At 49.9% G+C, this 27,590-nt stretch overlaps 1 protein-coding gene across 1 annotated transcript; it reads right to left on the bottom strand.

Moving 5' to 3' along the window:
- Positions 1 to 207: 207 nt before the first annotated feature.
- On the bottom strand, positions 208 to 27,590 carry LOC6597907 (mucin-5AC). Its single transcript, XM_026991199.1, has 11 exons — positions 27,435 to 27,590; positions 14,204 to 14,267; positions 13,930 to 14,115; positions 13,329 to 13,843; positions 13,076 to 13,261; positions 12,745 to 13,010; positions 12,197 to 12,676; positions 11,156 to 12,136; positions 9,872 to 11,099; positions 2,946 to 4,193; positions 208 to 2,894 (listed from the first exon to the last, which is right to left on the bottom strand). The coding sequence occupies exons 1-11, from the start codon at positions 27,441 to 27,443 to the stop codon at positions 483 to 485; spliced, it is 7,575 nt and encodes a 2,524-aa protein (XP_026847000.1). The 5' UTR covers positions 27,444 to 27,590; the 3' UTR covers positions 208 to 482.

The following is a 27,590-nucleotide window of genomic DNA, read 5'->3' as shown; positions in this document are numbered from 1 at the left end:
ACTTTTCGTATCTGCATCGTGGAATGTATATATGTGCGTTTGTGTATGTGTGTTTGTAAGTATATGTGTATGTATGTTTGTGTGTGTTTGTTTTTGTTTAGGTATGGCAGCTTGAAGAATACGAATTGTTTAAATAATATATTAAAAATATATATTTACGAGTATAGAAATGAAAGTAGAAATAGAATATTCCGAAAAGCAGGCAGCACTTGAAAATGGGGAATTTTGGTTTATGTTTTCTGAAGAAATTTGGAAAAATCAGCGCCCAAAAATTGTGTTTGTTTTTGTTTTTGCTGTTAATTCAAAGACAAAGCAACGCAGCCAATTATTTACAAGGGACAGTGGCAGGCAGCAAGGGGTTAAGCTTGCAATGGGTTAAACGCCCGAAAAAAGCTCTCTTCGTGGAGGGGGCGGGTGCGTTCTCAGGGGATAAGACTAGAAATAACTAACTACGTGTTGGGGGAGGGGGTGTTTTGGCGGCCCTACTGAGGCGGCACCACTGTGGCGTCGTCTATCGATGTGGTTGGGCCTGTGGCTGGGGCTGTTGTTGTTTTTTTGCGCAGTCTTCGGCCACGCCCCTTGCGACCCGCCTTCTTCTTGCGGTGCACCACATGGGTCTCTGTGCTATAGCTGACTATCTCGCTCACGCTTCTGCCAATGTTGTTGTTGGTGGTTGTTGTTGCTGTTGTTTGTGTGGTGTTGCTGTTGCCGTTGCTGCTGCCATCACTGTTGTTGTTCGACAGCTGTTGTTGAGTGTTAATTGCTGTTGTTGTGTCTTGTCCACTAATAGCGCCACTGCTCGGTGGCAGCTGTTGATTGTTGTCAATTGGGGTTGTGGTTTCTAGTTTATGTTCTTGTTGTTGTTGTTTTTGTTGTGTTTTGTGAGTGTTGGTGTCGGGTATTGGTGCCTGCAGCACTGAGGCATGACGCACAGAGAATGCTGAATTCGAATCGTTGCTGGTGGTATCGGTGGCATCGGTGGCATCAGTGGCATCAGTGGCATCGGTGGTGCTCGTTTGGGCACCAGCGCCTTTCGACTCGGCCAGCGATTTCTGCACCTTGCTCAGTATGACTTTATCAAGATTGGCTATCGAGATGACTAGGGGAGAGGATTCGTTGGATTCGGGACGCAGTAGGGGTACAATGGGTCTTACGTATGTGGCCTGGACGGCAGCAAAGGTGGGTGGCACCACCGTGGTTTCGCTTTCGCTTTCGATGGTCGTTGTCTCCTCTATATCATCCTGGAGTATGCTGTTGCTGCTCAACTGCTTGCCCTTGCGGGGCGAATCGAAGAGTCCCTCCAGCGATATGGTGGATGTCTCCAATGCACCACTGATGACCTCCGGCAGCAGGGACTTGCCACTGCGATCCGCCTCTGTCTCTGTGTCCGCTTCGTTAAGAGGCAGGGTGTTCCTCACGGGTGCCGAGGGGCTGCGGTAGGCTGTGGGCTCGGTGGGCGTGTAGTCGGCTACGGTGCTGTGACCATCGTTGATCTGAATGGCGCTGCCATCGACCAGATGTACATATTTCACCACACTGATCTCGCCCAGCTGCTCCACGTGGGGCAGCGACTCCACCCGCAGCATGCCGAAGTCCTGCTGATTGGCCTTGGACTTCCGCTGGGCGGCCTTGGCCTGCTTTGAGTTGATCTCCACAATGCGATTGATCTCGATCAGCTTGTGCTTGGGCTCGGCAACGGTGCTTCTGTGCAACGGGGCCTTTGGCGGCCTAATTGTGGAGGTGGAGGCCGTCTGTTCCTCAACCTCGCCCTCGCCCTCGAGCAGGGTGAAGACATGCAGGAGGGTGGTGGCCGGCGGCGGCGATTGGGTGGTGCTGGTGGAGAGCTGTGCTTCCTGTGGGGGTGAAGAGGGGGCTTCATTAGCATTTTGGGTCTCGTTGGTGATGGTGGGTGGTATCTGTGGTGGAGGTGGTGGTGCGGTATCTATTTCTATGGATGTTTCGGTTGTTGCAGTGTCTGTGGTGTTGGTGTTGCTGGTGGTGTCTGGCTGTGTGGTGGGTGGTGGTGTGCTTGGTGTGGTTGTCACATAGCCCTGATCCTGTTCCTGTTCCTGTTCCACCTGCTCTGTCGTCTCCATCTCAGTACCAGTCTCCACCTCCGTCACTGCTCCCGTTTCCGTCTCCGTCTCCACCTTCACCACCTTCGGCTTGAGTGTCGTGTGCTTCTTGCTGTTGATATCGAAGATCTTCTTGTTCCTGGCATTCAATGCATCGATGTTTAGGTCCTCGATCAGGGAGTTCTCGCTGGCCGTTTCCGTGGCCTCTGTGGAGGGCCCGGTGTACTTTCTCTCGTAGCTCCTCGTGTTGCTGGGAATGAACGGTGCCGGCTTCAGCGGTGTCAGCGGTGTGGTGCGCTCATAATCGCTGGCCACTGGCCGCAGGGTCAGGTTGGGCGTAGCCACGCCCGGTGGCCGATTGACCACGCGGGGTCGTTTGGTGGCACCGCCAAAGCGATTGCCAGAGCCAGTAGCCGTCGTGGATCCTCCCGCACTGAAGTTGGGCTGACGAACGCGTGGATTGAAGGGCACGTTGCCGCCGGGACCAGTGGCACCACCTGCGGTGGGGGCAAAGCTCGGACGACTGCCGGGCAGTGCGCGATTGTCCTTGGGGCGGTAGGGATTATTGAACTTTGGCTTGGGCGTGCCGCTGCCTTCTTCGATCGTTTGTGGCTTTGCCTCCTCCTCTTCGTCCTCATCCTCTTCGTCGTCTTCCTCCTCCTCTTCGTCCTCCTCCTCGCTCTCCTCGTCCTGGCTCTTCTGTGGCTTCTGTGGTTGTAGCTGGGTCCGGGCTTTGGGCACAAAAGGCCTCCTCAAGGCTCCACCGGCGGCACCCAGCGGGCGATTATTCAGCGGCTGCTCCTGCTGCGCCTCCACAGCCTCCTCGCTCTGTTCCTCCTCCTCCTCCTCCTCCTGATCATCATCATCAACCCCCTCCTCCTCCTCGTTGTCCCCTCCTGCCTTCTGGGTCTTGAAGCGGTCGGCTCCGGGTAGACGGGATCCTCGAGGATCGCTGCGCACGAATCCCTCACCCCTATTGCGGACACTCGAATTGAAGGGATCGAAACGTCCGTTCTTGCGCCGCACAAACTTCGGTGTGGGTCGGGAGCTATTGAAGCTGAGTGGCGCCTTGGTGGTGGCACCTGCTCCTGCTCCTGCTGCGGCAGGTGTATAGGGTCTTCTGGCCACCAGCTTCCGCTTAAAGAATGGCCGTGCCGAGACCTCAGTGGTTGGCGCCTCATTACCCTGATTGGACTCGGATTTCTCCGATTTCTGTGACTTGTCTGATTTCTCGGCCAGCAGCTTCTTCAGGCGATCGTTGATTACTCCTTGGTCGCCATTGCCCCGCGCTTGTTCTGCTTTCACCTTGTCCCTCAATCGCTGCAGCTCCGAGATGTCCTGATCCTCTGATCCTCCTGTCTTCTGTGCGAGTCCCGCCTTCAGGCGTGTGCTCAATACCCCATCGAGGGGTTCGCCCTTGGCCTGCTGCTCCTTGAGGCGTTGTCGCAGATTGAGAAGATCGTTTTGGTTTTGGTTTTGGTTCTGGTTCTGGTTCTGGTCCTGGTTATCGGTGGTTCCTGTAAATCGCGTGTGGCTGGGCACAAAGGGTTTACGGGTGGCCCCGTCTTCGGAGCCCTCTTCAGCACCAGCTGCAACACTGGGGGAGCTGGTGGTTTCTACGGGTCTTAGTTTACGCACAATCTTACGGAAACGCTTGGTATTGGTATTTGTGTTGTTGGTGTGCACTGTGGTGTCGGTGGGTGTTGTTGCTGTTGTGCTGGTGGTGTTTACTGTGTTCGTTGTGTGGTCTGTTTCAGTGGCGCTATTAGTGGATGTGCTGTCTGTGGTATTGATGGGTCGTCGGAATTTCAGTACGCGTATGCGCTTTGGCGTCGGCCTGCTGCTGGTAGTTGTTGTTGCTGCCGTTGTGGTGTCTGTGTCTTCTGCCTCTTCGTTGGACTCTTGGCTATCCTTAGTCTGTGCATTCTCCTCAGTGTGCTCTTCATCGACTTGGGTTAATTTAGTTACCTGCTGCGATCGCTGGCGCACGCCAAAGGCCAAGCGACGTGTTGTCGTTGTTGGTGGCACTACTGGGTTGGTGCTGGGGCTGATACTGCTGTCTGTGGTGGTGGTGCTGCTGCCGCTGGTAGCTCTGCTGCGGCTCAACTGATAACGATTCTGAAAACGTCGTTTAGAATTAACTTCATTACCTAGTACAACACTCGAATTTGCATTCACATTATTCCCAATACTATTCTCATTATCATTATCATTTTCATCCCCTGGACCTGGACTAGCATCGTTTTCATTCTTATTCTCATTCACATCATCATCACTATCTCTATCCTTAGGATTAACCTTAACAGTGACCTGTTGCTCTTGTTGTTTCGTGTGGTTGTTGGCATAAATGTTTGACTGGTTTTTGTTTTGGTTAAGCTTGAAACGATTAAACAAATAATTGGCTACGGTGCTGTTGCTACGACTACGACTAGCCACGACATTCAGTGCTGGTGCTGGTGTTGTTGCTGTGGTGGTGCTTGTGCTTTGGTTAGTGTTAGTGGTGCTACCATTTACCCTTTTGCTATTGCTGTTAGTTTTGGATACCTCTACGGAACTATCATCTTCATCCTCCTCTTCATCCACATCCGCTTCAATCTCGTCCTCTTCATTGTCGTCCTCGTCTTGTTCTGTTTCTGTTTCTATTTCTGTTCTAGTCTGAGTTTGGGTTCGGATTTGTGTCTTTGTCCTGTCAGTTGCAGGTTGGGGTGGTTGGGGGGCTTTCTGTCTGCTGGCAAGCAATTGACTCAATCTCGTTGATGTTCTAGGTGTCTGTTCGGGCTCGAGCTGCTCCTCCTCATCGTATTCCTCTTCCTCCTGCTCCTCCTCCTGCACCTCCTCTTCAGGCTCTGGCTCTTCCTCCGCTCGATGGTAGAGATTCCTATTGAGGGCCACCAGATTGCGCCGCGTACTGGAGCTAATCCTCGGCGGTGCCGCTGTACTGCTGCGACGGGTCGCAAAGCTGACCGGCTTTAAGGCCCTGTGGCGATTCGTTTGAAGGAAGCCAGCACGTGCTGTGGAGCTCTCCACACGCTCATCGCTCTCCTCGTAATCGTTCTCGTTCGCGTTATCGTCATCACCATCAGCGCCGGCGGTGGTTGTTGTTCTGCTCGTTGTACTATACCGAGTACGTGAGCGGTTCAAGGCTGCATATGGTCGACGTGTGGTTATCTCTGTATCATCGGCATCGTTCGTTGAACCCCCTCGTTGAACCGTTCTGGCGGTGGTTGTTTGTGTTGTTGTCGTCCCATTGAAGCGCCGGCGTATCAGAAGTTGTCGCCGTGGAGAAGGCGACACACTGGCGGCGGTTGTTGTTGTTGATCCACTGTCGCCTTGATCAACTTCATTGTCATCGCTTTGGCTGCTTAATGGCGGTTCCACTGTGGTTGTTGTTCCATTAAAGCGACGGCGTATCAAAAGAGGCCGACGTGCCGTGGGTCCAGCTGGTCTTTTTGTGCTGCTCGGCTCTATTTCGTTGTCAAGACTGTCATCGGGGGTGGTTGCTGCGGTGGTTGTTGTTCCATTAAAGCGACGTCTTATAACCAGCTGGCGACGTGGTATTGGTGTTGGCCGCTCGCTGTTGGCCTCAGTGGTTGTCGTTGTTGTTATTGTTGAACTGACTTCTTCATCGGAGATCTCATTGTCATCGGGTTGTTCGGCCACCAGCTCCTCATCCTCATCCTCCTCCTCCGCACCCTTCTCCTCCTCAGTGGTGGTATCCACCTGTGGGTTCGATTTTTCTGTGGAGTCTTCAGTGATGGTTGCCACTTCGTCGTTTTCCCCCTTTTTTTTAGGTTCGATTTCATTGCCAGATGGTATCTCTGTGGTTGTTGTTGTCACCCTGCGATTGAGAGCCTTGTAGGGTTGTCGTGTGCTTCTACTAGTGGTTGTTGTTGTTGTTGCTGTTGTTGGCTCTGTAGTTGTGGTTGTCGTGGTTGTACCGCGATTCCTCAGTCTGTTTAATGCTGCAAAGCTGCGTCTTGTGGTTGTATCCGCTTCCTCGTCAACTCCAACCTCCACTTCCGCCTCTTCTTGCTCCGTTTCCGCTTCCGCTTCTGCTTTGGTGGTTGGTCTGATTGTTGTTGACCGACTGCGGAAGCGTTGGGGAACGCTGTAGGTTCTCCTCGTGGTTGCTTCTGCTGGCTGCTCTTCGGATACCTGAAGCCTGGTGGACAGCGTGAGACGCGTTCGATTCAGCTTCGTGTAGGTGCGCAGGCCCCGAGCATCCTCTTCGCTTCGCTGAGAAGCCGCAGCGGCATCGTCCAGCAGCGAGATGCTGACGATCTTTGAGGTCTCGTTCGACGAGGCCGTCGTCAGTGGTATGGTCTTAAAGGTCTTGCCCCTGCGTTGCGACTTTCCAACCCCATTCTCATCATCATCCTCATCGTCGTCATCGATTTGAGCGGTTAGCTCTTCGTCATCGTTGTCATCCAATGTCTCCTCACCAGATCCGACTAGTTTTGCCCCCGGGTGTCCTACTGTGACCCGGGGGTTTCCAATAAAAAATGACCGAGTTCGGCATTGATCTCCTTGGCCTGCTCCATGGCTAGGCGGTGCTCCAGTGGCTCCTTTTCAGCCTTCTCCTTCTCCTCTTGTTCTACCTCCGCATCCTCCACTTCTACGGAATTATTTAGCGTATCCCTGGCGCTAACATTGAAGACATCGTGGATCTGCTGACGGATGTTTACAGTCCCACTCTCAATGTCCGGCGGTGCCGGGGACTTGTCTATATACGTTATAGGGGAATCCTTCACATACTGATAGTACTTCCGGCGGTGGTAGATGGGCAGCGATAGCTGCTGCTCCTCCTCGCTGGTGTCCTTGTCCCCCCCCGTGACTGCATTTTCTCCTCCTGTGGCACCCACTTCGTTTCCCGACTGCAGGCGGTTCAGGGCGCTATTCAATTGCTGCTTCAGAAGACTCAGATCCTCTGTGGTGGCTGCCGGTGGCTCTTCTGTAGTGGTACTAGTAGTTGTGGTGCTGGTGGTGCTGCTGCTTCTCAGTCGATTCACAAACCGCTGCTTGGCTGCTGAAAGTTGATCTTCCGTGGAAGATGCTTCAATGGTTGCTTCGGTGGTTGTCGTTCCAATAGGTCTCCGGGTGAGCACACGTCTAGTGGTGGCAGTTGCCGCTGTTGGTGACGCCTCTGTGGACGATGTCGCGGGCGATGGTGCCTCTGTGGTGGTTGTTGTGGGACGCTTGAAACCAGCAAAGCCGCTGCGACGAGTACTGGCCTCAACTACAGGCGAATCTTCGCTGCGAGGGGTTGTTGCTCGTGTGCCTGCTGTGGTTGTTGCTGGTCTCTCTGTGGTGGTTCTTGTGGGTCTTGTTCTGCGTTGAGTGGCTCTAGCTGTGGTGGCGCTGGGTTGTGGTACCTTCTCTTTCCCTGCCTCTGCCTCTATCTCGTTGCCAGCCTCGTACTCAAACTCCTCGACCTCCTCATGCTCGATGGTCTCCTTGGGTTTCTTCAGCAGTCGGCGTCGCGTTTTTGTCACCGTTGCCTCTGGTGGTGGGGTCTTCTTGCGCTGTCCACGCGATGAAAAGTCAAGGGCCAGCAGTGATGACAGATCGTTGCTCTGGAATCGTACTGTTCCGCGATTGCGGGTAATCGCCCTCTGTGTGGTGCTCGGAGGTGGTGCATGGCTCACTTCGTCGTATATGTACTCGTACTCCGCAGGCTTCTCCTCCACAGTCTTGGTGTGAATGCGTTTGACCACCTTCTGGCCGGCGTCCAGGGTGCGTACATAGGTGGTGCGGGTGCGCGTAATACCATTGCCCAGTGACTCGGTCTTCGTCGAGGTGCGATTGCGGACCGTGCCACCGTTGAGTGGTGCGCGACTATGGAGTTTGCCAGCTTCTTTGGCTTCTACCTCTACCTCTGCTTCCTCCTGGTCTGCCTTTACTTCCTGCTGCTTCTCCTCTGATGCTGGTGGTGATGCTGCTGCTTTTGGTGGTGGTGGTGGTGCTGCTGCTGCTGTGGGTTCCACTCCTCGGGACTCTTGGTGGTTGTACTTCGATCTCTTGTTGGCATCGGCAGCCAGCAGGGACGAAAGATCCCCTTCCTTACCCTGGGGCCTGAAGCTGCCCCGCACTATGACGCGACGTCTTGGCAAGCCTGTGGTTGTCTCTGGTTGGATCTGCTCCTCTGCGGTGGTTATTGTTGGCGTTGTGGCTTCTGTGGTACTGGGCGTCTTGTTGCGGAAGAAAGAGCGTTTTGTGGTGGCCTCCGTGATTGTTTCCCCCTGCGTTTCTTCGCTTGAGGAGCTGCTGCTGTTGTTGTCCGCTTCAGTGGTGCTTGGTGTCGATGTTGCTTCTGTGGTGCTTGTTCTGCTGCCTCGGAAGAATGAGCGTCGTGTTGTGGGCTCTTCTTCTGGTGTATTCAAATCCTTTTTCTGTGCTCTGGTGGTAGTGGTGCTGCTGTCCAAGGGCGCCTCAGTAGTTGTTTTACCTCCTCGAAGGAAAGATCGACGTGTTGCGGGTTCGGTGGTGGTTGTTTCACTGTTTTCCGTTGTGGTTGTGGTGGTGCTGCCGTGACTGAAAGAACGACGACCAGGTTTCACTGTTGTCTCGTGCAGCTGAGACTCTGTGTTGCTTGTGCTACTAGCTGGTGGTTCAGTGGTGCTTGTGCTACTTGGAGTTGGTTCAGTGTTGCTTGTGCTACTAGCTGGTAGTTCAGTGGTGCTAGTGCTTTCGATGATATCGGTTGCAGTTTCTTCAAAAAAGAACAAGGTGGTTTCTTCCACAATAGTATCCTCTGTGGAGCTGATAGCAAATGGTTCAGTGGTGGTACTGCTGGAGACGGCCTCAGTGCTGGTGCTGCTGAAGGATGCTTCAGTTGTGGTGCTGCTGGCGGATGCTTCAGTAGTGGTGCTGTTGGAGGATGCTTCAGTGGTGCTGCTGTCGCTGTCTTCCATCGTTGGGAGAGTGGTTACCTCAGCCAGGTTCAGAATCTGTGGCTCAGGATCAGCTGCCGTGACAATCTCCGGTGACTCTTGCTCGGTCGCCGTGTTGCTGTCATCCGCATTGATGGAGCTGGCGGCGGGTGCGTTGGTCCTGCCACGTGCCGCCGCTGGCAGCTCATCGTCGATCACTTCGGCGGCAACATTCTCGTCCTCGGTGGTGGTCTCCACCACAATCTTTCCGCCCCGGGAAATGGGCTGGTAGTTGCGTGGTGGCCTCGTGGCCCCCCCCAAATCCCTCACGAAGCTCGAGCTGCGCCCGGCGGTGAGGTGTGCGGCCCCCTCGGTGTCACGGCTAATGGCCTGGTACCGGATCTGCTGGTCATTTGATGAAGCTCCTCCTTCTCGGCTGGCAGTGCGTTGAATGTTTTTATAGTTGCGCGAGCCCGAAGAGGAAACGGAAGCTGATGACTCAAAGGCTGCTTCGGACTCTTCTTCCGCAGAATTCAGTCGGCGACTGCGGTATTTGGAGGGCAACTGCTGCTCCTCGTCATCGTTATCATCAGCGGACAGCTGCTTGCCTGCGTACCTACGTGTGTCCTTGTCCTCGCCAGCCAGGGCATTGGGCCCCGTCCCAGCCCTAGCTCCAGCCGGACGTCGTGCTCCCGTGGGTAGTCGCACCGAGCGCCAAGTGTACTTGGTCTTGGTGTAGATCTCGTCGGCATCTGCGTCATTATGGGGTTTACTTATAATAGTTCTAACTACGTCATGCCTTAAGCTATTGCCACCATTACCATCTACGTCTACTTCTACATTTTGGTGGTGCTGTAGTGCACTGGTTGCGGTGGTTGTATTGATTGTATTGGTGGTGGTTGTTTCGGCGGTAAGACTGGCACTCACCTTGGGCCTATCCACTTGGGATAGTCGTGTTTTCTTCACTACATTCACAACTGCATCTGTTATCTGTTTATCGTTTGCGTTATCGTTATCGTTTGCGTTATCGTTTATCGTAGTGGTGCTAGTGGTTGTGCTTTGGACTGTGGGTCGTGTGCGCCGTCTGGGATAACCAAAGGGTCTCGGACTAGATACGCTACCCAGCGTATTCGGGTTAGTGGTGGTGGGTGGTTCTGTGGTTGTTGTTGTCTGTGTCTGTGTCTGTGTGGTTCTTTGTGGTTGCCTTCTACCAGAGTAGGTGGTTCTAATGCTATTTACGTTAGGATTGCTAATGCTATTCAAACCGTTTCGACTAGCATCGATCGCAGCTTCTGGATTGTTGTTGTTGTTTGTGGTTGTTGTTGTCGGCGTTTTAGCTGTGGTTGTTGTTGTCACACGCCTGCGATTGGTGGTTGCATACTTTGTGTATTGTGTCTTGGTTTTTGTTACCTCGCTGTCGTCACTGTCGTCCACGTCCACGTCATTTCGTTCGGTGTTGCCAGTGATTGTGGTTGTTGTTGTGGGTGTTGTTGTTCCCAGTTCCGTCTCTGTTGTCGTTGTTGTAGTACTGGTGGCTACGTCTAGGACTAATGGGATAGTGGGGGAGGCATCGCCCAGTGGTTCATCGGTTGCCAATGAGTCTGAGTCAATGCTGGTGGATCCTAAATTAGGTGTGGTTGTGGTTGTGGTTGTGGGTGTGGGTGTGGCTGGGGTTGTGGGTGAGGTATGCTGGGTGTTAGTGGTTGAAGTGGTGCTTTCAATTGGTTCAGGGGTTTCGTTAGTTGTGGTTTCTGGTTGGGTGGTGCTCGGTGGTTGAGGTTGAGGTGTTGTGGTGCTTTCTGCTGTTGTTGGTATTGTTGGGTTCTTGCTGTTATTCTGTTTCACATTGTAGCTGCTGTTGTTGTTGTTGTTGTTGTTGGTGGTGGTGGTGCTGGCCTTGGCAGTCTCTGTGCCGTTGTTGGTTGCTGTTGTGGTTTCTGGTGGTGTTTCTGTAATGGTTGTTGTTCTACTGCGACCAATGCTCGCATATTTACGTGTGTTTTGGTTGTGGCTTGTGAGACTTTGTTTGCTCTGTACCGTGACATTTTGCTGCGGTTCATCCTCCTCGTACTCCTCCTCATCCTCCTCGGGATCTGCTGCAGCATCCTCTACATTGCCGCTCTTCGTGGGCCTTGTGCGTTCAAAGTATTTGTAGCTGAAAGTAAAACGTGAGAGTCGGACATTTCGGATGTTTTAAAGGAAGATTCTCACCGATTAGTTGTCGAACTCAAGATAGACTCCGTTTCCGTGCTGCTGGTTGTGGTTGCCTCCGGCCTCTCTGTGGTGCCACGTCCACGCGTCCGGCTCAAGGTGGCATAGGACTTCACTTGGCTGAGCGACTGCACCACCTGCTCCTCCTCCTCTTCCTCCTCCTGGGAGGATTCTGCGGCTGAGGCCGCTGTGGTTGAGGGTCGGGAACGTCGCAAGCTGGTATACGATGGCGTGGCGGCACTGATGGGTCGTCGGGTGGTGGTTTCCGGCTCGGACTGCTCCTCGACTGCTTCCTCGGACTCTGACTGGGCCTCGGACTCACCCTGGCTCGACGAACGATGACGATTGATGGTCACATACTGCTTTCGCTCCTTCAGGAAGCCATCGAACTCCGCGAGCTTCTCGATGCCCTCGTTCTGTGGTCCTTGACGACTGTTGCCCCTCAACACCGAGGAGTACTTGGAGTAGTTGGCGTTGGAGGAGCTGTTGCTCTCGGTCCTGGTCTCTGGGGCTGAAGCTGGAGATTCGTTGATCTTCAGTCGATTACGCGTGAAGGAATTGAGAGTACCGGGCCTACTGAGCACGCGATCGTAAAGAGATTTGCTAATGGTCGAGGGTGTGGTCGGGGCACCGCTGGCGGAGTTCTCTTTGAGCGTAATGGAGCCGTCCTTGTTTCGCAGCAGATGCTTCTCCAGCTGCTCCACGCCGCCCACCTTCCGGATGAGATCGATCAGCTCTTTGATCACCTGCGGATCCTCTTCCCCTGGCGACGGCTCATCGTCGCTGACGCTGCCCTCCTCCTCATACTCCAGCTCATCTTCAGCGGGTGGCGCTGCAGTGGTTGTGGTCGAGGTGGTGCTGGTGCTGCTGGTGGTGCGTGGTGCATAGATGGGTCTTGCTGGCGGGGCCGCTGTCAACCGATTGGGTCGCACTGTAGTCGTCGTTGTCGTGGAGGTCACTGGTGGAGACGCTGTGGTGGATCTACGAGGGAGATTTAGGGGGTTAGAGCGTGTTCATGAGAGAGACTGCCCAGACACTCACTTCTTGGTCTTGCATGGCACATTGCGGGCAAAGTCACAGGAATCCGCAGCCGGATTGAAGTACAGTCCCGAGGGGCATGTGAACTGGTGGGCCACGATGCCCAGGCCCGAGGGGCCGCTGTCCAGGCACCAGTAGTACTTTTTGCAGTCTCGCGGATGCTGGAAGAAGCCCTCCTCCTCGCACTTGAAATCCGAGCCCGGATCGGGGGTGGTTGGCGGCGCTGGTGTTGTCGAGCCCCGGCCTCCAATGTACAGCGAGGAGCCATCGGCCTCCGTCAGCCTAAAGGTGGTACTGGGAGGCGGTGGTGCTGCTGTGCTGCTGGTGCGACGTCCACCGCTGGGACCTCTCCTCGAGCTGGCCGGCGTTGGGGCCTCTGTCTTGGTATTCAGGCGGTTCCGATTCTGTACGGCATTGTCGCGACTGCGGGAACGCGACGGTTTCTGTGGTCCGTTCGACTTGGCCACCTCGTTGATGCCCAAACTGCAAGGAGGGAGGATTGGTAAGAGAGTTCGCTTAGTGCCCAGAGGCCCCCGACAACCCACACATACCCAAGAGCATCCACCATGGCCTCCTTGGCAGCCTCGATCAGGGGATATGGCTTGCCGTTGCACGTGCCGCGGAAGTCGTCGTTGTCTATGGCCCAGAACATGATGCCGCCCAGGCCGTGAGCAACCACATACTCGGCCTTCTTCCGTACCATGGCCTCGTCGTCGTAGCCAACCCACTGGTTGCGTCTGTAGGCATATGGACCCATTACATTGGCATTCGGCTGCACCACCGTCCACTCGGGGTCGTCCTTGAGCGTCTGACAGATCTGTAAGTGAGTGGAGGAAGATAAAAATGATTCACTTGATTGGGAGTGTTTAATAGCCAACCCACCTCGTAGTACGCCAGGTAGCCCTTCTCCCGCGTGGCATCGCCCTGTTCACCGGGACCCTCCGAGGGGGCTCCCAGCTCCGTACTCTCCTCGTTGATCAGCGTGTAGGACCGGCCATAGGTGGGAATGCCCAGCACGAGCTTATCCCGATCGGCGCCCGCCTTTAGGTAGTACTTGATGGAGTAATCCTGGAAAGAGCAGATCATCATTAGAATAGTGCCTCTCAAGTTAAGCGGCTCTGTCAGGTGCTCGTACAATATTCAGCTCTGCATCGTAGTTGTACTCGGAGTCCTCCTCCAGAGAGTAGAGCGGGGCGTGGTGGTTCACAGAGGGCTCGTGCGACGAGTGGAAGTCATAGGTGAGGACATTGAACCAATCCAGATACTTGTTCAGCTTGGGCACATCGTAGCCCTTGTCGATGTACTCAATGCCCGCTGGCACGGCCATGGTCAAGAGCAACCGAGTGCGTCCCGTCTTCTGGGCCTCGCGCTCGAACTCCGCCCGCAGCTCCTGGACAAACTGGGCGTAATTGTCGCGGTCACGAGACTTGCCGCCCTCCCGATGGGCCGGATACTCCCAGTCCAGGTCGATGCCATCAAAGTGATTCTGTCGCAGAAACTTGAGGATATTCTTGATGAACTGCTGGCGACGCTCGCCGCTGGCCACCAGTGGAGAGAACCGGGAGCTGGCCTCGTTCCACCCACCGATGGCAATCATCGTTTTCAGCTGCTTGTTGTAGGTCTTGAGGCCGGTGAACTTTGCATATCCACCTGGCAGGGGTCAGGGGATGGATGTAGACAGACAGGAAATTAAAATCGAGTTGAATTAACATTGGACATTGGTGGATGGGGCTTACCCTGCTCAATGTCCTGGTACTTGTCAAAGGGCTTCATCTGATTGTCCTTGGTGAATCCACCGAATGCGTAGACCAAATGTGTACACAAATATGGATTAATGTTCTGCGGGTTGAATTTGGCCGTACCCGGCCGGTAGACGCTCCAGTTCGTGTAATAGCAAACGACACGACCCTCGCTGCTGGCCTCTGTTTTCGGATATCGAATCAGGTCGGATTGAAAATTCATGTCGTGTACGAGTATCATTCGGAAACCCTTTTGTAGTGGAGCACTTACCATTTATGCAATATGCGAGTGCGCAGAGCAGGAAGAGCGTTTGCCAGGCCGCTCCACGCCGGAACTGCAATGAAAATCAAAAGGACCAAGAGGAACCGTTTTTTAATAATTGTTACACTGAGAGAAAAATCAGAGGCAGAAAAGCAGTAGAAAGATACCAACCCATCACTGTTAAAAGTGCATTTCGAAACTCCGCCCCGCCCCCACAAAGTCCGAAAATATGTGGCAGAAACGTTTTATCAAGAATCATCTTTTATACGGGAGAAAACAGTAAAGGAAAACATGTCTAAAAAACACCTAAAACAACCAGAGAAAGTCAACTTGTGCTTATTTAAATGGGGAAATTAGTTAAGTTTCAATCAATTTAAAAGAAATATCGGGACAAAACTGCATGGAAATTTCAAAATATAAGTGTAATCTGGGTGTACGTAATTATTTTCGCTTTAATTTGGATCTCAAGGCGGAAGCAATTATCATACTGGAAGGCAGGTTGGCAGGTGGCAGCAGCATTGACACAGTGACATCGATGGACAGATCCGCATAAATCTGGGCGATACACAAAAGACAAAAGATCATCACTCGAAAGACTCGAGCTCGAAGCTCGAAGCTCGAAGCTCGAAAAGGTTCCCATGAAGGTCGGCGTCTATCAACAGCATGCGGCTTACATAACCCCATGCTCGTACAAGAGAAGAGATGATCTGTGGGGATGAATTCCATATGCAAATAGGACGGAATTGATGAAATGCAAATTCAAATGGAAATGTAAATGCAAATGCCATTGCGACGGACACGCCCAGTTTGTGTTACGAGTCTGTGTGGAAGAAAACTTCCTTATGTTTTCTGCTTCGGCATAACACAGAAATTAGATCATCCATAGGGTTGCAGTCTCCAGTGTCTGCAATCTCCAGTCTCCAGCCTCCAGTCTCCAGTCTTCAGACTCTGTGACTCATGGCTCGTAAATATACGGATATTTTAAACGGATTTTCATATTAAAATGCCAAAGTGTTACAACAGCCACAATGGGCCCAAAATCTGTTTTGGGATTTTGGTCAGCAACACACAGCAGAAAGAGAAACAGCTTGAATTACATAAGCAGCCAACAAAAACAAAAACTTGCTGCCCCTAGACGACTTCGATAGCGAGTGTGTGTGCGTGTTAGCCATGCCGGTTTTTTTTTGCCCCAAAACACACACGTGCGTGCGTGCGTGCGTGCGTGCGTGCGTGTGAGTGAGGTGTGTGTGTGTGTCTGTGTGCGTTCATTCATCGAAGTGAATTGTACATGAAACAAAATTGATCAAGTCCCCATGTAAAACATCATCGGGCAGCGAAAACATCTGCCATGAAGACATCTCCGAACAGGTTGAACCATCATCCACGGCATCGCTGGCCGTGTGGGCTCTCATAACTAATTAGCAAAGCCCCCAATGCACAGTCGCAGATGAATACATACACACTCGTACTTATATTGTGATATTTGTGTACATGGGGGGTAGAGTCCCCTACCGATGAATAAAAAGTGAATTTTTGCTAATCAAAAAGTCTGTCGGGCCCGAGGGCGAAACTTTCTATTTGTCAAAGGTCTCTGCTGAATGCTGGAAGCAATTATCGATATAAAAATAACCTAAATCATATTAAAGGAAATGTACCTGACCTGCGAAAACTATCAAGATACGATTTTTGTTGGGCGGAAGAGTTTATTCCAAGAAGGCTATTCATTCGGGTCTGATAAATATCAACAAAATACTGGAAACAAAAGACATACAAATTCTCCAAGAATAGTACAAAACAAAAAAACTCTTGAAAGATCGTCATGTGGGAGACCAAAAGAATTCAGACACGGACGGCAATACTTAAATGTCGACTAAAAAAACCATTGAGAAGGAGAACCACTTTATCCGAGCACAGAATTGTGCTCTTTGTGCACTCTTTGGAGCCAAAAAGCAATGATTTTTGCAATACAATACTCGTATGCGTATGCGGTATAGAAAACCCATCAACACACTCTCTAGTGAGGACTTGAAGCTTTCCCCCTTAAGCCGAATGCCGTATGCCGTATGCCGAATGCCGTATGCCGTATGCCGTAAATCGCAGCCGTATCCATATCCGGCAAGTGGCTACTTTGCCTGTACTCAAGGCATTCTATGGATATGGGGGATATGGGGGATACGTGGAGCGAGTATGTCTGTAGAGGGTAATGGCACATTTACCTACTGAGCGTTCAGACATTGATTGGGTCATTGGACCAAAACCCAGCATAAAGCTAAACAAGAAATGTTTATGGAACTCTTTGGCCATTTACATTTATATATAGCCATCATTTACATGGCTTTCAGTGCTCTGTTGCTGTGGCTGTTTGCTGTTGCTTTTGCTGTTGCCTCTTACGCATTGCTTAACATTTCTTTATGGCAGCTGACTGCAGCAGCTGCTTACATAAAATTGCATGCCAAAAAAAACACAAAAAAAAGATCGAGTATCCACAAGAAAACAACAACAACTTGAATGAAAATGAAATGACAACAATTTGGATTGTACAATGCGCATGAGCACTCGCATTGATTGGCCGTCGCGACTTGGCTTGACAAATTTGTCGATTTTACGCAAAGTGAACACAAAAGTGCCACCACCAACTACAACAACAAGCACCAGGCGTCTGCAACACATGTACCTAAAGGCAAATGCCACATTTGATAGAGTTTTGCTCGGGTTTTGGTCTTTGAATGGGGCTACTTTAGTCCATAGAAGGTATAACTCTTCATGGAGCATACTTACCATATACGAGTATGTACACATGTATCCTATTGAGCATTACAAAAGTAAGGAATCAGTCCATACTACAATCAGACTTGCTAGACTTCACAAGCCATGGATATTATAGAAAAACACAGTACTAAATCCAAAGAGTACTTAGAGGAAAAAGCACTTGAATCTTCTAAGCCGAGTGACCAGCATTAGAGTATCGGAATCTTCGGCTTTGCTGGCACTATTTATCGCCTGGTTTTTGGCTTAGTTTCTGCATCTTTTAATGGCTGCGAATGGCTGGCAATTAAATCTGGATCTGGATGGACAGGCGGCAGGCAGGCAGGCAGGCAGGCAGGTTGTGTGATTTGATGTGATGTGTGTTGCTGCAGGGCGCCCCAAAACACACACAGCCCACCACTGCAACTGCTACTGCAGCGTCAACTACAACTGCAACAGATTCAGCGGGCCAAAATTGAGAATCGTTTTTGGCCGGATTTACAGCCAGCGGCTGTAAAAGACTGCGGCACAATTTATGGACAAGTTGCTGCTGCCGACGACGACGACGACGACGACGACGCAGACGACGACAAGTTGCAACACATGAAACGATACAAAGGCAGAGACAGATCAACTGTGGCACATATACGAGTACTCGCCTGCAACTGCAACTGCAGCTGGATAGCCCGTTGCTTACGTAAGGCATCGCAGCATTACGCTGCTAAAAATACAAAAACAAAAACACCACAAATATTGCGTACATATTTGCAATTTCCCAGAGGCTGGACTGGCTGGCTGGCTGGCTGGCTGGCTGGCTGTTTGCTTTGCATAAAATCTGGATCTATTGGTAACCTTGAATCACGAGAGAAGAGAAACCGCCTCAGAAAAACCATTCGGTCCGAGTAGTTGCTCTCGAATTGGGAACAGGTCGCGCCGGACAATGGCCTCGAGAGAGCCGGAGTCCATGAATAGCGAAACCCGATATCAATGGTAGATAGATATATACATACATGCATACATATATAGTAGATGCTGCCTCCCTCCGATAATATGCGCCCTTAATGCACTCATGAATGAGCCTGGGAGGCATGTATTTGCATCGCTTGAGTGCTTCGAATACATATGGATGCCAGTTGCACTCATTCCAAGTACTCGTAAATTACTGTAGGCACTGTACTCCAATGAATAGCCATGAGTCAGCGTCAGTATGTGAATGAATCATGAATGAAATGTGAAATTTTGGTTCAATCAATCTTGGTCCAAACATTCCACAGATAAGGCACGGGCTATTCAGAAATCCCTACCTCAGTGCAGCCTGCAGCTGCATCTCACGTGCACTCATAGTACGCACTCACACTCGCACTCACACGCGAACTCATTCACATTCCATGACCGTCTATATACGAGTATAGCATGTATTCTGTAAAGTTCAGTTGGCTTTAGCTGCAACTTAAAATTCAAAGACGGTTCCGCTCCATCTCTCGTTCTCCCTGCTCTTCGGCTCTTCGGCTCTCCGGCTCCTCCCTGGCTCCTGTACCGCCGGCCTGGCATTGACTGGAAATTTCCGCTGCGGCACGTAGAATGTGCCTCACGTCATGTCACGTTTCACGTACCGCCGCGCGTCACAATGTCAACGCCCCACAAAAAAAAAAACAAAAAACAAAAAACAAACAAAACGTACACAAAAAAGAGTGGCAAAAGATCAATGTCTGCCAAGAGTTGCGTATACGCCCTGTGTGGAATAGGGAGTGGGTGGGTGTGCCATTAGGGGGGAGAGGGAGAAGGAGAAGGTGCGGCTCCAAAGGCTGAAGAGTCTTGCAAGCGAAAACTTTTGGCATTTGAAACAATTTCGCGGGATCTGGAGCACCATGCATCTGTCCGGCACTCCATCTCCAATCCCGAGGGTGTGCCCCTGTGTGGCTGTGCCTGTGTGCCCCCAACAATGGCCCCAGCCACAGATCGGGCGATAACTTGATGCATTTAACTTTTGCATTTAGCCGGGATTTATGCCGTGCGAAAGCCAAGCTCTGAGCATTGTTGGCCAACATCAAGATTACCGTGCGAAAGATTTTGCTTTGCGGTCTTTCAATCTTGTCCCCCGCTTTTACCCCATTTGCTAGGGTTTTTTGTCAGCGCCAAGCGCCAAGCGCCAAGGCATTTTCAATTAAGCAATCGAAAGCCACGACACGACCCAAAATCTGAATCATGGCCAGCGGGTTAGTTGGCCCAAAAGAACAAACAACCAAACAAGCAAACAAAGACCCATGCACCATGCACAGGGCGAAAAGCGGTGCTCGATCAAACTGTGAATGAATTGCGGAAGGCTTTGAATGCGATGCAAGGAGCCAAGCAAGAAGCCCCCTTCAAAGTGAGGATCGGATGGGATATACCTTAAGAGAGAATGAGAGAATGAGAAGATAGTGTCAGGAATTCTTGGAAAATATTTCTTCAGACAAGTTGATGGCCCCCAGAATAAGGACAGTAGTGAGGACAGGTAAGGAAAAACTGATCAATTCTTAAAGAAAGGAATTCACAAAGTTCTCTCTCATTTTTATGAGACCATTAGCCTTTCAAAAGGATACGTAGTTCTCCTACGACTAATTATTTCTGGCAGTGCATGTCCAGCGATGTCACGACTCGTATGAATGGTTGACCGAATCGTTCGCATGAGTGAAAAGCGGATTGACCAGGCCAAAACACACACACACACGCAAACATTAAAATACGTAAAGTAGCCAATTATGGAGCAGAAGTCATCCAGTCATTGACTCCGGAGTGGCTTCGGGGGAAACCAGTTGGCCCGGACTCGAGTCTCGGCTTGGATTGGCTTTCCTTTGACTCCTTGACTTGGCTGCTGGTCTTGGCCTGGCTTTCTTAATCGCCATTTGGCGTGACAGGCGACGAGAGATGCGAGTGCACCCAAAAAGCCGAAACCAAAACCAAAAACCGAAACCGAAATTGAAACCGAAAGGAAAAGCGAAAGTTGATGTCGCCGGATGCTGCTGCTGCTGGGGTGTTGGGGTGAGATTATGTCCATCTTTATTTCGTGTTCGAGTATTTTTCTCTTTCTGTCTGTTCAATGGATCAATGTATTATGGGTCAGCAAACGGCGGCGGTGACGGCGACGCACCCAAAAAAAGAAAAGCCAACTTCAGTCTCCGAAGCGGTTTTCCAGCTCTCTCAAACGCATCGACGACCGACGACCGACGATCGACGAAACGCACGCACACAATTGAGCCATAAAAAGCCTATCAATAGATTGTGAAATTGAATGATTTTTTACATCTTCACTCCGGTTGTAAACCTGTAAAGCCGTAAAGCTGTAAAGCTGAAGCCCACTGAAAGCTGAGCCGACGACCAGTGCCTGTCAAGGCCGGGCAAAATAGAAATCTCCTCTTTCATTTCATTTGATTTCATTTCCATCAAAATGCCGCCAGGCTATTGCCAAGGCAGCCCCCGAGAAGATCATCTTCAGCCCGATCAATGTCAATGCTCATTCACTCCATCATTCACTACCATTCATTCGCGTATTCATAGGGAATGCATCGATGTCAAAATTAGCATCAAGCATTATGCATTTCGCATTTGTCTGACTGAAGAATTCAAGTTCATTCAGTTACGAGTACGAGTAGTAATCCCCATTGTCTGCATTACCTTGATGTTGCCATAAACGAGCCATGGGGCCATCATCAGCATAATCCCCATCGACGCGTCGTCACGATGCGGCGGGGCACAACAATGGGCAGGCAGACAGTCAGGCGGACAGACGGACGGACGGACGGACGGACGGACAGTTCATTAAATCCAATTATACGCCAAAAAAGGTTTGTCGGCTGCCTTTTAATGAGAATTTCGCTGAATTTGATGGAAGCTTAAGCACACGAGAAGAGTGGCTTCTACACCCTATCCAATGGCTGTATTAGAGGGCGGTATTTTGCAACATATTCCTGGCATGGGAAGGGTTAGGGTATAGGGTATAGGTACCCTTCGGTTCCGCTGAATTTTTCGGGGCTTAAGCTGAAAATATGTTCTCCTTTTTTGCGAGCACTGCAGCGTAAAAATTCAATTTAAGGCCTGAATGATCTAAGCAGCAGCAGCAGGATGCGAGTGCCATGCCAATCGAATCGATTTCAGTCAATCCCACTGCTCCACACTGCTGCTGACTCACCGCGAAGCCATTGTGATATGCTTTCATACAATGTATATAGATAGAAGATACAATAGCTAGCATAACTAATCCGTTTAGATTCAATTGACGCACATAATCGATGACATGACTCAGACATAGACACAGTCACAGACCCAGACACAGAGTCGATAAACCGTGAAATGTTAGGTGAAGTCAGAAGACGTTCTCTTCTGGGTTTCAATTTCAATTCAAAGTCAAAGTCATAGTTAATTTCCATTTAAATTCAAATTCGAATTTCAAATCTCAATTGTCGCTCTCCATCAGCCATCGGACATCAGCTTTGAAGTGAGTAATCTCTGGTGCTGGCCAAAAGCGCTCCATCTCAAACTGGTCAAAACAAACAAGCGGTATAACTGATATGGCTAATGAATAAAACATTATTTTTCCACCTTATCGATTTGCATTTGTCGCTGTTAATGGTGCAATTTTCCCCATTAACGCGAATGGCCATCGTCATCGCTAGAGGCGCCCCCAAGGAGAGATGCCTGGCAGTGGCCAGGTGTTTGGCGAAAGTCCAAGCCAAAAATCAACAAAACCACAGAAAAATAACCATACAGTGGACACTTGCTACGGCAGAAACGTGGTGCTGGGCACTGGGAGGAAAAGAAATTCACTAAAACTTAAGTTTTCAGATGCAACTTTAAGCCTTTGTTTCCAGAAGAGAATCTTGCTGGGTAACTCATCATCAGGAGAGAAATCCATTCATTCATTCGTAAAAGTTGCAAAACTTTCCCTGTGCCCCACACATGTCCAGTGTGACCACACTGGCCGTCGAGTTAATGCCATAATTAATGGCTAAACGCCTTAATAGATGGTCTGATCGCAATTGATACGACCAGGCTGGCAGGCTGTCGTGTCAGGTGAAATGTTGAGTCCGAGCGGAGGACTTACGAGCGGATTTGCATGTCGCGAAACCGGAAAGTCATCTCCGATCCGATCCTTCCCCCCTTTAACGGCTTCTACTGCTGACATTTATCATTTGCGTTGTCAAAATGTACAGTTACGTCAAAAGCATACAAATAATTAGTCAATAGACAGCGAGGTGAAACTTTCAACGCAGAAAGTTAATGAAGCGACTCAGCAGATAGAGTCATTGTGGAGAATAGAAAAGATCAGGGATATACAGAGGATATCTCAGAGCTAGGAAGAGATTCTGCTGCTGCTGCCTCCCAAAGGTATATTTGGAAAAGGTGAGGTGAACATATCTGTCAATATGCGTGAGTGCTCGTGCGTGTGGCATACTTCAAAGTGAAATCGAAAGTCGAGGCTGATTGACACCCTACCCACTCACCTCCACTCCACTACATTCCACGGCCCACCAGGGCACCCTTAGGGTGCTGACGGTGACGGTGGCGGTGGCGGCGACGCATCCACCAAAGAGTCGCAACGCGCTTACACTGCAATTAACATTAACGGCGGCACCTGCCCCGTCACCGTCACCGGCACCGGCACCGGCACCCGTGCCGTACGTCCCAGGCGATAATTGGCAAAGTAAACGCTGCAAAGGCACTGGCTGCAGCGGCTAACGGTTGGTGTTAAACGTATGGCTACCCCTCCGTTTCTTTCTTGCCAAAAATTAGATAGTTGCTCGCTCATTGGCAGCCACTTATGTCATATGCGCACAATAAAGCACCAATAAAAGAAATGCCCCATCCACCAACCACCATCCACCAACCATCAACCACACAACCAACCAACGGAAGAAGCCGCTCTCCATCTCACAGACAGAGCATTTCTTATGTAACTTTTATGCCCTTTTAAGCACAACTTTAGTATACAATTTATTTATAGATACTCGTACATTTTTGTTGTCCGTTGGCTGGCGCTGTGTGGTTTTGCTCACTTTCAATTTTGTTCGGTTTTCAGTTTTCGGTGGAAATTATTAAGCTGTGCTGCTTGCGCATCCGGCAACAATCCAGCCCAAAGCACAAACAAAAGATACAGAGAAAAAATAAAACACGCCAGAAAGAAAAATTAATCGTGATGCACATTCAGGTTCAAGTTGAGTCGAAGATGGAACAGGGAGATGGGCAATGGAGATGGAGATGGAGATGGAAATGGACGATGGCTAATTTTGATGCTGTGGATGCGGCGGCCATGAAGCAGCAGCTGAAGCTGAACTGTGGCTCCAGCCAGGGGTCGAGAGTGGTTATGGGTTATGGCCATAAAGATAATGCCCATTGTTTAGGCCGATTAGATTGGATAAGGCTCTCGAGTTGGCCCAAAACTTAATTAGATCGAAGCATGATTTGGGGTTTTTTTGTATCATCAAAATGGAAATATCTTCGACTGTGTTTTGCACAGCAACTATGTCTTATATGTGATATGCAAATAAGGTAAAACACTAAAATAGATTTGGAAAAGAAGGAATCAAATGTATGAGTATTTCCCAGAAGCTCTCCCCTGCCTGTGGTCTACTTTTCGAGTGTGAGGTACCGTCATCCTTGTGGCAATTAAGGTGACTTGTGAATTGTCCCCCATTCACCCCCAATGCAGCATTCAGCATTCAGCAGTCACCAGTCGGCATACATCATACTGATTTATTTCTTGTTCGTTACGTTGCTTCGTTGTGGTCTTTGTGCAGTCACATTCTTTTAAATACCAATTGGGGGTCAGTCAGTTAGTCTGCTGGTCAAGACTCTGGAATTTTCAGCAAGTGCTTTTGTTGTTCCCCAAACGAGTTTAAACATCGAGAGTGGAACTTGGTTGGCCTGACTTTGAGACTGTGACTGACTGTGCTGTGGTGCTGTGGTGCTGTGTGCTGTGCGGCTTGTCTCTGGGCTCCGTCCGATCTGGCTTAATAAATTAATTTATAACTTTTGCTTTTTTTCACTCAAACACGGAGAGACCTGCAAAACAAGTTGACCTTCACGGCCGCATAACCGATACATGAATATATATATACATATATCAGTATACACATATATATGTTGTTTTATTCATACATATCTCCATGGCGGATTTACAGTTACGTGTGGAGTGACAATGTCCAGAGGCTGGTTTCAAGGGTGGGAATCTGATACGAGTATTTTCGGGGGCGAAAGTACGAGTACTCGTAGTCGTACTCATAATCCAATTCAAAATCCAAACTGAAAGTTGATGCCCGTGCACGTATGGGTGAGCTTTCGCTTCAGGAATAGCTAAGCAAGAGAACGTTTTGGTGGTGTGTGTGTGTACGAATTCTGTCCATGTGAAAGCTTGGCAATGAAGCTTTCTATCTTGTCTCGGAATCCTTAGCTAAGCATTTCTGTACAGAACCCAAACTGACCAGAGCCAAGGCTTTCTCTGGGGAAATACCAGCAGTTAAAGCTTAAATCACAGTCTGTCAAACTGGACTCGAATATCAAAGCGAAGTCTCGCCTTCCATTGAGAATGAATCCATCCATCCCCATCTGTCGTAGGAGTGTTAATGATTTGCATGTCCCCAAATCAAAATCAAAGCTGAAGCCCCCCTGGCCGTTGTCGTTGTCGTTGTCATGGAATTGAATCATCCCGGCGGTCTCTGGAGCATGGTCTCGGTCTCTGTCTCTTAGTGAGCCATGCCATGCAGCCTCTACCTCTACAGCTGGGTACCCTCTGCGCTCCCTCCTCTGATGTGTGCTCGTACGTAACGTAACAAAAGCAGCAGCAGGCAGCAGCAGCAGAGGAAGACAAAATACAAAAAAAATGTAGCAAATTTTGCAATGAGGTTGAAGGCACCGCACGTGTGTATTTGTGGCCCGGTGTATCTGTGTATCTGTCAGATACAATTACCAAAAGCGATTGCAGTGGATGCGACTGGGAATGCTGGAATTTCAGGCAAATGCGGTTTAATAGCACAAGAAACCGGTAACTTAATGTGATCCCCGCCAGCAGACTCTTCTATAATCTTTTAAATAACAAAAAAAAAAAAACAGATACCAAACGCATCAATTCCCCCATTCCAGCCTGCCATTCACTTTTCCCTCCCTGCTCCCTGCTCCCTGCTGCCTGCTGCTGTCCCTCTTTTGTGGAGTGTCGACTGGTTTCACTTTCCGCCGTTGAATGCGAATCGCGAATGCGAATTCCGATTTGCCAATCTGAAAACCTTTCTATAGTCGCCCATACACTCGGATATGGGATATGGGTCCCATGCGGAGGAGAAAGTGAGAGCGGTAACCTTCGCTGAGCCTTCAGCTTTAGTCATAGAGGGAGGATACCATTTAAGAATTTCCGTTCGAAGATACAGATCTTCAAGAAAAGGAAATAATCACTTTACACCCCATCGTAAGGGTATTTGAGAGGCAACTTGTTCTGAATTATCGGAAAGAGGCACGGCAGCTGCAGATGGATAGATGGATGGATGATTGGATGGCATCGCATTGCATGGATATGGCATGGCATGGCATGGCATGGCATGGGATGGGTTCAGTTCATTGTCATTGTCTTTGTCTTTGGGTGCGGAGAGTCGACAAAGCGTTGGCGTTGCACTGCTGCACTGCTGGAGTGTTGCACTCCACCGCCTCCCCTGTGCCCTGGGATGGTGGCTTGCTTGCATGAATGTGCAAATTTTGTCTGCCTTATTTTCGGGCTGGGCTCCGATTTCCGCTTGGCGGAGAGAGACAAAAGCCGCAAGCAGATTTCCTCTTCACACGCATTTTTGTGGCCTGACGTCAAGCACTCGCTCGGAATGATGATGGGCACCCGAAGATGATCACTCTGATCATCACAACAATGATGATCACGATGACGATGATGAGGAGTCCGTTGGCTAGTTTGCAGTACCGTAGCGGCGCAGCACTTGTTGCCAAACGTGTTTCGCCCCCGCGCGCCCGTCAAAAGCCGAAAAGCCAAAAATAAGTTCAAGCCGAAAACTGTCAAAAATACAAAACAGTTCCTAAACAAGTTTTCTGCGCATGCGCAGCCCCACAGCCACAGCGAAATTTGCATGAGACCCCAGGCCCCAAGCTCCAGGCCACAGGCATCAAATATCAGCCTTAGCCTCCGAAGTAGCTCTGCCCCGATTCGGGGCATGCATATACATATGTATATTTGAGAGTATACATACTCCTATACTCCCATACTCGTAATACCCAAATACCCAATACCCAGGCGGATGTAAAACAAATGCCCAAAATGGAACGAAATTAAATTTCATTCGATGTCGATGTCGATTTCATTTGTCTCCTCGGGGCCCCTATTTGTCGGGGAGTAAAAGTATCAAAAGTATCTTTGATTGATCTGCTTATGCATTGCATGCCTCTTGGTTTAGGATCCACGAGAGAGCATTATATCTTGTATCTGCAGCATTATCTTTAGTATGCATGCAATGTACGAGTATCTGCCAATGAACGTCTGCCTTTCCGATTCGATTTCTCGAATCGTGTTTGAAAGTTTTGCACTCCTTTGCGTTCGATTAGCATGGGAATTGCAATCGACAGTCGTCTTCGGCCGAGGTGTTAATCGGGTAAAAGTTTTCAGCATTACATAAGCCCCAAAAACAACCAGAAACCGAAGGTGTTTATCCCTCTATGTTTTCCGCACTTGGGTGATAACTAATCAAACCTTTTTCCATAGAAAACAAAAAAACCGTAAGATATAGCGAACCGATTCCTCTGACCAGATATCCCAGATATCCCAGATACCATGTCCTCTAAAGACTTGTAACTTTTACTTTCTATGGATGCCTATTCTACTGGTTGAGTCTGACCACAGTCGGAAGTTTTGTCAGCCTTTGTGCTGGCCTGGCATTAATTATGCAATCATCCAAGAGTCATTTCAATAGCAACGGATAGACACACAAGCTAAACCGGGCAAAACGAAAACGAAATCAACTTGAGTCCGGGTCTCCGTCTCCGTCTTCGTCGCGAATGAATAATTCAATTATTCAAGAATGAAGATGAGACCTAGAACCCGTTTCTCGCAAGATCAAGCAGCGATCTTTATGGGCAATAAAAAGGTGGCATCTCCGATGAGATGTATCTATGAGGAGGTGCCTGGTGCCTGGTGCCTGTTCTTCCTGGATCGGGGAAACAACTTTCGGCTGTGATCCTCTTCAAGGTTGTCTGCCTGTCGTGCTCACACTTCCTTTTCGATCCCTTTCGTTAAACCCTCCTGCATGGGTCCCCGTCGAGTCAGGAAATTGCTGCTACTTGGCCTGGACTAAATGTTTGCGACTCTTGGCCAGATTTGCGCTAATTGCGTACAAAGTACGGTCGTCGCAATGCCAACAACAATAACAAAATATAAGCGTTACAAAAATGATTTCTCAGTTTTCTCAGGTTTTTGCACAGATATTTTCCAGTTTGTTTTTTTGGCTCCGTTTCGGGCAGCCCAACAACAACTTACCGGAAGCATTTTGGCGGCTTTTTCTGCTGGTCGAGGTGGCAGGCTGCAGTGGCGCTCCTTTTGCACTGGTTGTTGCTATTATTTCAGTGACTGTTGCTGTTGTTGTTATAGTTAGTCGCTGCTCTAGTTGTTGTCCAAGTAAAACGCAACGCGGCG

This window comes from Drosophila persimilis, unplaced genomic scaffold (assembly GCF_003286085.1).
Source record: "Drosophila persimilis strain 14011-0111.01,24,50 unplaced genomic scaffold, DperRS2 tig00000653-arrow-arrow-pilon, whole genome shotgun sequence".
In the NCBI taxonomy this organism is placed as follows: domain Eukaryota; kingdom Metazoa; phylum Arthropoda; class Insecta; order Diptera; family Drosophilidae; genus Drosophila; species Drosophila persimilis.
Note: the sequence above shows the minus strand (reverse complement) of the source record. Positions and strands in the feature narration are given on the sequence as shown.

Coding starts and splice junctions, on each gene's coding strand:
- LOC6597907 (XM_026991199.1), bottom strand. Junction 14,116..14,203: donor ACTCGCATATTGCATAAATG/GTAAGTGCTCCA, acceptor ATCCGAAAACAG/AGGCCAGCAGCGAGGGTCGT. Junction 13,011..13,075: donor GCTACCTGGCGTACTACGAG/GTGGGTTGGCTA, acceptor ACTCACTTACAG/ATCTGTCAGACGCTCAAGGA.